The sequence below is a fragment of the Antrostomus carolinensis genome, unplaced genomic scaffold (assembly GCF_000700745.2).
Source record: "Antrostomus carolinensis isolate BGI_N321 unplaced genomic scaffold, ASM70074v2 scaffold15637, whole genome shotgun sequence".
In the NCBI taxonomy this organism is placed as follows: Eukaryota; Metazoa; Chordata; class Aves; order Caprimulgiformes; family Caprimulgidae; genus Antrostomus; species Antrostomus carolinensis.
In genome coordinates, this window is record NW_010326744.1 from 2,031 (window position 1) to 15,024 (window position 12,994).

Sequence of the window (12,994 nt, forward strand, 5' to 3'; positions counted from 1 at the left end):
TTATGCCATGGACATGGCTCCTGACTAAGGGTAATCTGAAGCCACATTTTTGTTTCCTGTTCTTCAGACATCTATTTGCATATTATCCTTGTTTTTCACGTGGCATTGTTACTTTTATTATATATAATTCTCAAATCATACTAATTTTGGAATTCTTTTAAAGTCTGTAGTGATACTTTTCCTGTGTACATTATGTACATGTTAATAGTATCCATAGCAAAGCAGTGTAAACCTGACACAGACCTCTGTTGCTTTGCTAATTTATAGGTCTGTGTTTATTTCTTCCAAGGTCACTAATTGATGGGATGAAGTTAAGAAGAGATCCCTGAATGGGACTCACAAATGTTTCAGTAAGTTGGAATCTCTCAGGCACACACTTACTAGCAAAAATCTGTTAAAATAGATCTCTGTATATTTTGAAATACAATTAATTCAAATAGAAAACTGTTAGTGCCCTTTTCTGACTTTATGACATTGGGTTTTATTATATTTTAATTGTTTTCTTGTTCCATCTTTATTTGTGCTCTTCTCTTGTTTTATGGTCTTTTTTTCCTGCTTTCTTTAACAGCTTCTGAGCCCTAGCTGAAGTTGCTTTTAGCTCAGTTATATTTGTTCAGGAATTAATCAAAAAATATGTTGCTTCTTTCTGTATTTTTTACTGTTGTTCAATTTTCATCTATGTTTTGTAGAGAGTTTGAAGAGCTTTGTGTGGTATTGGTGCTTACTGCTGCCTGGTTCAATTTACTTAGGATGGAACAAATGGTGTTTGATCTTTCCTGCGTTGGTCTGGGCAAACTGGATTCAGAAACCACAGAGGCTCAACACTGAGGCATACACCACACTTGCTACCGGAATATGGCAACTGCAGTGGAAAAAATACGTTCTCCTAGTCCCATCGTAAGTTTGACTCTGAATACTGGTGTACTTTTTAAAGATGTGTTGCTATCTCAGCTCTTCACAGGTTGGGTTCTTATCTAGATTTCATGGTAATTTAAAATAAAATCTGTGTGATTTTATTTAAAAATAAAACACAGGCAGGAGGCAGGAACAACCACAAAACCCATGGATAAAATGCAAAAAGCAGATTTATTCTGGTTACCTCGTGAATTGGGGGATCTCTGCAGCAGCACCCAGGGCAGAGGCGCCGGGAGCGCAGGCACCACGGTCCTTGGTAGAGGGAGAGCAAGAGATTCCAAACCTGGTGCTTTCGCCTGTATGTATCAGGGATTTTTAACGGGCAGTAGTTTTCTGTTGTGCTTTGATCTTTCTCACAGCAGGGCAGGAATCCCAGGCATGTTCAGTGTGCCCCTCAGTCTATCACAGGCCAATGTTATCTAAAGACAGATGTTCTGCTTGTCAAGCACACAAGACTAAACAACGATTAGTAGTGTGATATATGTGTTTTTGACACCCCAGCTGCAAGTCACTTCAGCGTATTTACAGTCCTCCTCGCCAGTCTTCCATTATATTCCCACAAAATCCAATCTGACATGATGGTTATATAGAATAAATATTAGTGAGGAGATCACCGTTTGTTCCTTAAAATTGAATTAATTCAGAAATGTGCTGTATATTGTAAAGTCACTCACCAAAAAATAGCAGTTCAAGTGTTTCAGGAAGTACTTTGTATCTACGTGCTCATGCAGAAGAGGCACAGTCATGGTTAACAGACTCTAAACTTGACCCACTTTTTTTCATCTGTGTGCAAAGTCTATGTATTATTCATGCTTTCTTATCTTTTTTTTTTTTTCTTTCTTACGTTTTCCAAATAAATGATTCAGTGGGCTTTTTATTCCATAAAGATCAATGCCAGAAGTCACGTCTGGTGGAAAATTCTACAATAAACAGGCATGTAAATAATCTGGAAGAAACTTTTTATATTTTCTGATGCTTATAATCAGTAATGTGTTTAAAATCTTAAACTATTAGGTGTCAATGTTGTTAGAAGTATTCATTTTTAAAGGAAGTCTAATACACTTGTAAAATCATAGAATCATAGACTGGTTTGGGTTGGAAGGGACCTCAAAGATCATCCAGTTCCAACCCCCCTGCCATCAGCAGGGACACCTTCCACTAGACCAGGTTGCTCAAAGCCTCATCCAGCCTGGCCTTAAACACTTCCAGGGAGGGGGCATCCACAACTTCCTTGGGCAACCTGTGCCAGTGTCTCACCACCCCCACAAGAAAGAATTTCTTCCTAATATCTAATCTAAACCTCCCCTCTTTCAGCTTAAACCCATTTCCCCTTATTCTATCATTAACTGCCCTTATGAAAAGTCCCTCCCCAGCTTTCCTGTAGCCCCTTCAGGTACTGGAAGGTCGCTATAAGATCTCCCCGAAGCCTTCTCTTCTCCAGGATGAACAGCCCCAACTCTCTCAGCCTGTCCTCGTAGGAGAGGTGCTCCAGCCCTCGGAAAACCCATTTGGAATAAAAACTTATCTGATAGAACTGTATGAAGCAGAAATATCAAGATTTAATGTATTGCACAAAAATAACAACCTCTTGGGAAGAATCCATTTTTAGATGGGATATAGGCTTTGAAACTGCTGTCTATCTCCATGGCTCCCCAAAAAGACAGAAGAGCATACCAGTTGGGACAGCTAGAATTGATACTGTCCTTCAAAGACTGCTTTTCAGTGTGTTTAAGATAACAAAGCTAGGAAATACCTCATTTGTATGAGGATTTTTATTTCAAGTGTTCTTTTTAATGTTATCATGGGAATGAGTACTCTATAATCCAGGTATCCTGTAGTTGCTTCTTGGGAGTGGGGTGAGGGTGTCTTTAAGTTCTTGAATTATTTTTGGAATTTCTTTTGAGATGTCAAGCAGTTATTTAAGGACGATAACTATTCCCAAGAAGTCACCTTGTACAAGAGGATTTCGTAACAGTTACAGAACATAAATAGTTTTTAAGGAATTTTAAGTGATTAATGCCAATAACAATGCCCTTATTTTCAAGTTACAGCAGTCACCTTTGAAAAGTAAAATGACTGGGATTAGTCAATTAATTTTTTTTTTCTGTAAAAAGAGCTATTATAAAGGTAATGTGGCAGACAATAGACAAGTCCTAAAAATAGCAGCAGAGTTTGCTGCTGGAGCACATGCTGAGGAAAAGCATAAGTAGTTTTGCTCTGTAGGAAGTTAATTTTGGTTGCTTCTGCTTGAAGCTGCTTCTGGTTGTTGTCTTTCTGTTCATGATCAATAGTAAAGATGTTTCAGTGGTTTTGGTTTTCTTAATGCTTATTTTATGTACCAGTCTCCCAGCTAAACAAGGAGTTGCTCAGAGAAGGGTATCAAAGTATGTTTACAAAGTATGTAAAGGAAAATAGTGGTTTGAATTATAGATTAGAAATTCAGTTTTAACAGTTGTTGCATAGAGAGATTTGGGATTTTTGAGCATCAGTCCTAAGAGTCCTCCAAATTACATATTTTTTTGTTGTTACAGTATAAAGGATTTAATTTGATAAGTATAATGTATTTAAGACCAGGCAGAATCTTGAAACATATTCAGTGTATTATCATAAACATGTTTCAAATTATTTTGTAATATTTAAGATTCCAGAAAGTGGAGTTAGAGCTTTCCATGTTGCAAAGGTGTGTGTTCTATTTGAAATGGGACACATGTTTTAATTGAGAGCTGTAGTGTTCAGGTTAACAAATTAACTTCACTGAAATAAAAAATTCCCTAGGAATATTAAGTGCAACCATTGAATTTGGGGGTTTTTGTTTTGAAAATAAATGCCTTTGTGCAAATGCATTTTTTTTTTTCTTTAATAACTTTCTTTCTGTTCTCTGTCATTTACAGAACAACTGACCATACAAAGGACAATGCACAGTGTATATCCTGATGACATTTTGTGTGCTGTGACGTGGTTTTTGCCATGGCATCTGAGAGTGAAAAGGCCCATGCGCTTCTCCAAACTTTCAGCACAGCTTCAGTTATTTCTAGTTTAGGTTTGGGAATGTTCTGCTTTGTAGCAGACAGACTTCTGCAGTTTTCCTTCATTCAGCAGAATTACTGGCTCAGAGCCTTCTCTGATAATGCAGTGCATGGTATATTAGGAATGTGGTCCTGGGCAATAGTGGTTGGACTCAGGAAGAAAAGCGATTTCACTGAGGTCACTCTGGCTGGCTTCCTCGCCTCTGTCATTGATGTGGACCACTTCCTTCTTGCTGGCTCTCTGTCATTAAAGGTAAGGCAATAGGTCAGTGATTGTTTATTTTCTTTCTTCATCACTGTTTACTTTATTGTTCTTCTACCATATCCCAAACTAAAAAAAGTTCCAATGACGCTTCAGTTAGATACAGTTTTAGTGGAGATAGGGGAATTATATTTGTATGCAGTTATGATTTTAAAAACCCTAAAAATATTTTACATCTGCTGTTAAGTTCTGCTCCTTACAAGGCTCTGAAAAAAGAGTTCTGAAAGCCCTTGTACATTATATCCTATGTGTATCACATAGTTGCTTTGTTATCCAAGTTAAACAATTAAGTGCTGTCGTGTGCGCTTTTTATATAAAGTGGATTATTCTATTTCTGTTTACAATAAGGGGTAGAAATATCTGGAAAGAAGATAATCCAGCTTCTGTTTGATTTCATTCAGTCTTACTGAGTAGTACATTTAGTTTTAGCCAGCCCTACATATTTTTCCCACAAACAAGCTATATAGGAGCTGTCACCTTTCAAAAGGCAGTCTGAGTTCACCTTTAAATCTAGTTAATTGTAAAAAAAAAATAAATAAAGCAAGTGTCGAACTTGTTAATAAAAGTGAAAACGTGAATTGGCTCCTGTTAAGGAATATAAGTGGTCGTCATCTATTTGCAGAACTGCTTGTTAGGACAGTTTCTCAATAGTATTAGTACTACCAGATCATGGCATTCTTTTTCAGTGGTTCTCCAGTGGTTTCGATGTGTCCTGTTCCCAGTCTCCTGTTTACACACGTACATATATCCCTGTCTTGCTTGCTCTAAATATATATACCCAGTTTTCACTGACCACACCAGTCTCTTCTGTATACTCCCCAAAACCTTTGCACCTTCTGTAAGCTCCAACTGTGCCAGCCCTGGCCACAGTTCTCATAATACTGCCTTCCAGATCTCGTACCTCAAGCAGACACTCCTTGCCTCTGGCTGGCTCCAGATCCCCATAGCTAGAGCCCTGCCACTCTACTTGTTAGCAGGAATTTGCTCTGCTCAGCAACAAAAGTCCTCACAGTTTGATTATGCTAGTGTTGCTAACATACGTGTACGTACACGCTGCTTACTCTTCACTCTCCACAAATGTACACCCCCACCTACAGATGGACCTGCACAGGAGAAGGGGAAGGTACTGACCTTTATCCATTCAGCCAAACCATAACTTAGTTGTTGGACCATCTTGCCTTCTTCCTCCTCCTGCAGTTTGCTCATAACAGTGTTACTCTCTTCATATGAATGACAGAGGAAATAGCTCCTAGGAAGCAGAGGAAGGAAGGAAGTTGAGGGAAAATTGCTGTTCTTTGTAACCTTTTAATTAAAGAAGAACAATGCAAAATGGTTTACTAATTCTTTTAAAATGCACAGGAGCTAAAAGCAAGAAGCATTATTGCTTATATGTGGCATGTAAGTGGGCACCACTGGAAAGAGCCTGGCTCTGTTCTCTTTACACCTTCCCTTCAGGTAGTGGTACACTTTGATAACATCTCCCCTGAACCTTCTCTTCTCCAGGCTGCACAGTCCCAGCTCTCATTCTTTCCTCATATGCAAGATGGTCCAGTCCCTTCATGATCTTAGTGGTCCTTCTCTGGACTTGCTCTCCAGTAGCTCCATGTCCCTCTCATAGTGGGTAGCCCAGAACTGGACTCAGCACTCCAGACAGACATGGCCTTACCAGTGCTGAGGAGAAAGAGGAGGATCACCTTGACCTGCCAGCAACACACCTAATGCAGCCCAGGATACCAGTGGTCTTCTTTGCCACCAGGTCACGTTCCTGGTTCATACTCAATTTGTTATTCAACAAATTGAATTTCTTCAAAACTGCTTTCCAGCCAGTTGGCCTCCAGCATGTACTGGTGCCTAGTGCTGTTCCTCCCTGGGTGGTCCCTAGTTCTCCCCTTTTCTATACTTTCTGCATATGGAATACTGTAAAATTACAAAACTATATAAAGAAAAGGAAAGTTAGTTTGATTAGTGGATCCTATAATATTAACATTTTTGTATAGCATTTAAATCTATGATTATCCTCATGTGTATTTTCTTATTTTAAAATAAGTAAATGCAAGTAATGAATGGCTAGTTATTAGAAAGTAATTGTTAAAATTTTATTGCTTTTTCTTGCATTTAAGATTATTACCAGTATTTTTTCTTAATCATGGCCACTAGATGACACTCTTCACCAATGTCTGTTTAGAAAGTTGAGTATTGTGTTGTATCATAGAATCGAGGTGACCTGTCTCTTCACTGCCTTCAGTGTGGCAACGTTAAATGTGCTTACACTTTCCATGATGAAGAATGTTTGTGTGGCCTATCCCTGGTATCCCAAACAGAGTAAATTATTGCAGTTTCATTACTGAATTTGTTCCTGTTTTGTTTCCCAAGTAGCTAGCAATTGTTTGTCTAATATCCAGCCTGAAGTGTTGTTGACAGATCTTGTTTTCTTGTTCTTGAAGGCCACTCCACAAAAGACAGCTGATTGCTCTGCTCTCTACAAAAACGTTTTTCAAATCATAAATACAAGATGTTGCAGGTAGAAGAATAGCCCTTTAGTAACCAAATCTACTTAGCTGAGGTAAGGTGAAGGCAAGATGCCCAAAGGCTTTTCATAGTCATTTGCCTACCCACTCCTCCTTCTTCCATATGTTAACTGGACTAATAAAGGATGTTTACCTGTAAACCATATTCTGTGTAGGTCTCTTGACCCTTACAGCAGTAACAACATTGGTCTTACAACCTGCAAAACCATTATGCTTTACAAAAAGTCTCTTCCTGACTAAATAACTTGCAAAAAAATCTGAAGGGCCTGGATTTATATTTTCTAAACATCTTCTCCTGCGGATTGTTATTTGTCTAAATATCTTTAAAGGGTCCTGTCCCAAACTGTGTATAGTATTTTAGGTGAGACTTCATTTAATTCAAATAGCATAGATTAATTCCTTTAATATCACATGCATACAACACTTCTGTTACAGCTTTTATGTCTTCTTGCAATGCCATCACAATCTTTTTAGTGTGTCTTCATTTAATTCAAATAGCATAGATTAATTCCTTTAATATCACATGCATACAACACTTCTGTTACAGCTTTTATGTCTTCTTGCAATGCCATCACAATCTTTTTAGTGTGTGATATTATGTAATCCCCATAAACTTTTCTGCTGTACTGTTGCCTGGCTAGCTAGACCTGATTTTAATATGTGATTTTTCTTTCCTCATCTTAATAGGCTGCTCCTTTCAGTTCCATGCCGTAATTTCAAGCTGCTGCCTATGTAATTTACAATCTTCATGGGACACATTTTTTACTATATATTTTTTATTTCCAATCACGTTATTCTTCTTGAGATTGCAGGATAGAGAGTAACTTATTTAAGAGACTACAATGTTTAGTGCTTATGCAACACATTACTAAGTAATTAATAAATTAAGAATCTAATTAACGAACCACACCACTGTTACTAATTTAACAATAGTATTTTTCACATTAGTCTACACAATAAAGCCCTATAAAGCCCTTCATCATCCCTCTTAAATCTGCTGACAGGTTACTTTTTTGAAGAAACCCTTCTATGCAGCACAAGGCGGTATTGCTTTCTACCTACAGTTGCTGCCTTCACACTACTCCACTCATCTACTTCTGTTGCTGCTGACACAGCTTGCTGCTCGGATTATTTGGCTATTGGGCTGTTTTTCATGGTGTCATCATTAGTTTTCTGGACTATTCAGGGTAAATAGTCGCCTGTGGTATTTTTATGTTTACTTTGATAAATACTTCTGTACCAAGCAGCATGTGTTCTACTCTTTTTCCCACATTGTTTTTGCAACAAGTATAAAGTCTGCAAAGACTTTACTACTTTGAATTTGTAGTTCTTCGTTTTCCATGTAGTTTTTACTCTGTGTCATACGCACACAAGTGTAGAAGAACCTAAGAATCGCTGTTTAAAGACCCTGTCTCATTCACTAGCTCTAAAGGTGAAAGTTACTGCAGCCTGCCATCATACTCAGTATTGCTAATCATAGAATCATAGAATGGTTTGGGTTGGAAGGGACCTTCAAGATCATCTAGTTCCAACCCCCCTGCCATCAGCAGAGGCTTTGAGCAACCTTCCACTAGACCAGGTTGCTCAAAACCTCATCCAGCCTGGCCTTGAACACTTCCAGGGAGGGGGCATCCACAGCGTCTCTGGGCAACCTGTGCCAGTGTCTCACCACCCTCACAGGAAAGAATTTCATCCTAATATCTAATCTAAACTTACCCTCTTCCAGTTTAAAGCCATTACTCCTTGTTCTGTGACTTCCTGCCCTTGTAAAAAGTTCCTCCCCAGCCTTCCTGTAGCCCCTTCAGGTACTGTAAGGTCACTATGAGGTCTCCTCAGATCTTTCTCTTTTCCAGGATGAACAGCCCCAACTCTCTCAGCCTGTCCTCATAGGAGAGGTGCTCCAGCCCTCGGATCATCCTCATGGGCCTCCTGGACTCACTCCAGTAGGTCCATGTCTTTCTTGTGTTGGGGGCCCCAGAACTGGAGGCAGCACTCCAGATGGAGTCTCACGAGAGCAGAGTAGAGGGGAAGAATCACCTCCCTCGACCTGCTGGCCACACTTCTCTTGATGCAGCCCAGGATACGGTTGGCCTTCTGGGCTGTGAGCACACATTGCTGGCTCATGTTGAGCTTCTTGGCCCCCAGCACCCCCAAGTCTTTCTCCTCAGGGCTGCTCTCGATCCATTCTCCACTCAACCTGTGTTTATGCTTGGGGTTGCCCCGAACCAAGTGCAGGACCTTGTACTTGGCCTTGTTGAACTTCATGAGGTTTGTAGGGGCCACTTCTCAGGCCTGTCAGGGTCCCTCTGGATGGTATCCCTTCCCTCCAGCGTGTCAACTGAACCACACAGCTTGGTGTCATCAGCAGACTTGTTGATAAACAAGAACAGCATGATGAGCTGCTCCTAGCGTCCCCCAGGATTGTAGCACAATCACTTGTGTTGCAAAACAGACGTGCAGAAATGGGTGGCTTGCTACGTGAGACTCACCAGCATCTAAAAGCGTAGAGAGTGCAGGCAGTGGCAAACGAGATTGTACCGGCAAACATACATTACACAGCTGGTTAGTGTGCCACTGCTGACCAACCTTGACTGCACAGGAGCATTTCTGGCATTGGAGAATAAGCTTAGTGCACACACAATTAATTTAACATTGAATTTATAGATCAGCCTCAGAACTAAGGACTTCAGCCTTATGATGCACTACGGAATATGAGTGAGGGAGCCCATGTTACATAAATTCCGTGGTGTCACTTCGAGTATTAAAAAGCAAAGAGCTTGCTTGCATTCTCCTGCTTGTTGTCTGCTGTCTCCAGCTGCTCATTGTAGTGTGTGAGAGGGGCTGGAGGAGCAGGAACTTCTAGAATACATTTCACCTGATTGGACACTTAGGGAAATGGAAAGGTAATTTGTGTTGTGAATAAATTCTGTTTGCAACTGCAGCCTGATCTCTCTCATGATAGACATCCCCCTAAATCTGCCCAAGTCATGGTAATCTTTTTCAAGGAGGTTTAAGGCTTGTACTTTTTTACTACTTTTTTTTTTTTTTTTTTAATTAAAAAAGACCTGGTAATTTCTAAAGGCAAACAAATTTGCCTGTTAGGAGGAAGAGTATAAAAGCTTATATTGCCAAATAGAACTACGTATCTGTCTCTTGGGCTTGGTAATTTAAGGATGTAAATGTTCCTCTAGTTACAGAATGTAAAAGACAAAACCAGCTATTCTTCTTTCAGAACTTGAGCAATAGCATTAAAGAAGCCTAATGACTGTACTGCAATTACAAAATAGGGTTTTCTCATGCTAAAATTGAGTGCTCAGGTTTGCTGTATGAAATACTCTCCTGGTTTTGCTAGGATAGAGTTGTGTCATCTAAAATTCTGCATGAAAAAAATGTATGCATCACCTCCCCAAAACTGGATAAAGATTGGCACTAATGCTGATAATTTGCCTGCATAATTAACATTCATATTCTCCTTACTCACTGTATTGCTATAGCCTCCATAGAGCAGAGGAAAAAGACTCATTTAAACTTTGCCACTGATTTTTTTAAAGTGCCAGTGACCAATGAGTAGTGGGTCATAGTGACCAGTCAATGGGATATCTGCCAAAATATATCACCATCCAGGTTGTTTTTTAAAACTTCAGCTAGAGTATGGACTCTTTAGACTCTTGCTGACAGTGACAAAAATCTGACTATCTTTGTAGGGTAGGTGATAAACAATTTCAGCATCACAAGATTTTTCTACTTTAATCTGTGAACAATCTGTTTATGTGAAAGAGAAATGAAGTTGTAGAAAATACACCCTTTGCACCAACTTTAAGGAGGTGGGTCCCATTATAGTTGTTGAGGGAGTCTTTGAGCTTTCTGATCCTGTCACCTGATCGAGAAAGTCACGAACAAGCATGTGGTAAGAAGCTAATAAATAGAGCAAAGCTTTCTGCCAGCCTTTTAACACTGGCTTTGGTTTAAAGCACAGGCTGTTGCATTCAGGTAGTCCATAAGTCTCCATCTGTGTATTTCTTGGTTAAGGCTATGTCAGAGTCTCTTTACAGAGAAGACAGGGTTCCAAGCAGTTGTCTAAATTACCCATGAAAACTTGATGAAGCTATTCCAGAGTCCCACTGTGGGGTACTGTAGCTGTTGAATCCTGCAACAGTTAACGTAACTGAAGCATTAATGGGTTACTGGCTGATGCTTTGTAGTCATGTTTTGTTTGCTTTCTGCAGTAGATGCAGTGAGGGATGTGTTCAATATAACAATCAGATGCACCATCATGTGCAAAGAGTATGTCTCTGGTGCCTGTTACAGTCTTCCCAAATGTTCACCGGTATCTGAATTGAGCCAACTAATATTACATCAGTGCCCGTATAGATTTGTTAGTAATATGCTGTCATTTCTCTTGTGCTTACAGAAACAAGAATCTACTTATTTGTTGCTTATTATCATTTAAATAATAATATTATTTAATTTTTTTTACTATCTTTGAATTTGTGGAGCTAGTTCTAGCTGTTGCTAATAAGTTCTTCTGGAATATTTTCTCAAGTATGTATATTAAATTGATAATTACCACTTCTTAAAACAGCTAAATTTAATCTCACTAGCTAGACATTTACCTTAATTAAAACCAAATATCAGGCTTTAACTGAGTTAACATTAAACAAGTTGTTGACATAAAAACCCCAGTCACAAATGGTTCAGATGCTGGCTTCTGAACTTACCTTTTGCCTGTACATAAGGAATAATGTGTCAAGGCAATCAAAATACATGTAACTTAAATCATATTTTTGTTGTATTGGAAATTACTGTTGTTTTAGATATTGTCCAACTCAAACAACTTCAAGGTGCTAATTGTAGTATAATACAGGATGTATTTTTGAAAATAAATGCCATCAAAGCGTATGAAATGAGATTTCAAGTAGCGCATATTAAATATTTCAAGTGTTTTCTTTTTAATTATCTTGAAATTAAATACATACAATCAGTGCAGCAGACTATACAAGTTCTTGTATACTACTTGACTATATGACAAATAGCATGCCTCATCTCTCTCCCTCTCTGTTTTGCTGTCAGTAATGCTTAGTAGGATGCATGATTCACATCCTACAGTAGAGAGACAGGGCAGCACACAGCTCTTGCACATCTAAATAGTCATATTGTTGATTTTGATCAGCTACAGTGGAAAGGAACAGTATGTTTTTCTTTGTACTTCCACATGGCCACTCCATAATACACCTGTAAACGTCCATGAGACTTATTTTATTGTCACAATTGTAGCCATTGCCAATTATTTTTTTCTTTTCCGCAGGCTGCTCTGAGTCTTCCACAGAGACCAATTCTTCATTGTTCTACTGTGATTCCTGTTGTGGCTCTGACTTTAAAGTTTATTATGCACCTTTTCAGGCTTAAGGATTCATGGTGCTTTCTTCCCTGGATGTTGTTCATATCCTGGACTTCTCATCACATCCGTGACGGGATTCGTCACGGCCTCTGGATCTGCCCATTTGGAAAAACTCCTCCTTTGCCGTATTGGCTGTATGTGGCAATTACAGCATCTTTACCTCATCTGTGTTCGTTTATTATGTATTTAACAGGCACTAGAGAATTAATGTCTATAAAACATGGAATCCACATTGATGTATAAGAATTATGGCTCTTAAGGTTTGTTTGTATTATCACTGGAAATAAGCTGTCTGAAGTGATTTCCTTATGTGTCCTGTGACTTCCAAGTTAGGCATTTTAAGCCTGTGGAGCCAGTTACAGCTCCCGTGTCAATTCCTTGTAAAACGATTTAATGAGTATTAATAATTTCATATCTATACATTCCCCTGTAAAACATGTGGTCTTCCATGATAGTTCATGCGTAGCTAGCTGATTTATAAAGTACTTAGTCTCTCTCTGAAGTAATTACGTTACGTTTTACTGTCATGGTGCCATTGATCTGCTCACCATTCACTTTGTATTTGTGTTCTGCCTTTAGATAGCACGTCATCTAGGTAGCATTTGTATAGCACTTAAAAAATGTAAAGTCCTATATAAATGCTAAGTATTAGTGAGAATTTAGTAGTGTATGGCACTTCTAAAAAACATCAGTTAGCCTTTTGAATTTATTTCCTTGTTTTCCTGCTGGACTTTTGTATTCAACTGTTTTAGAAGAAATGCTGTTTGTATTTCACAATGTGCAACTGTGTATCTGCACCTCTTTGAACACGGCTGTCATATAGCGTTCCTACTAAATTATGTTCCTCTGTAGCTGCTTGGTACTC

The 12,994-nt window shown here is 38.9% G+C and overlaps 1 protein-coding gene across 1 annotated transcript; it reads left to right on the plus strand.

The window, feature by feature from the left end:
* The first annotated feature begins 3,809 nt into the window (after positions 1-3,809).
* Positions 3,810-12,511, plus strand: TMEM267 (transmembrane protein 267). The gene is made up of 2 exons (XM_010171695.2): positions 3,810-4,194; positions 12,037-12,511. The coding sequence occupies exons 1-2, from the start codon at positions 3,883-3,885 to the stop codon at positions 12,370-12,372; spliced, it is 648 nt and encodes a 215-aa protein (XP_010169997.1). The 5' UTR covers positions 3,810-3,882; the 3' UTR covers positions 12,373-12,511.
* Positions 12,512-12,994: the final 483 nt, after the last annotated feature.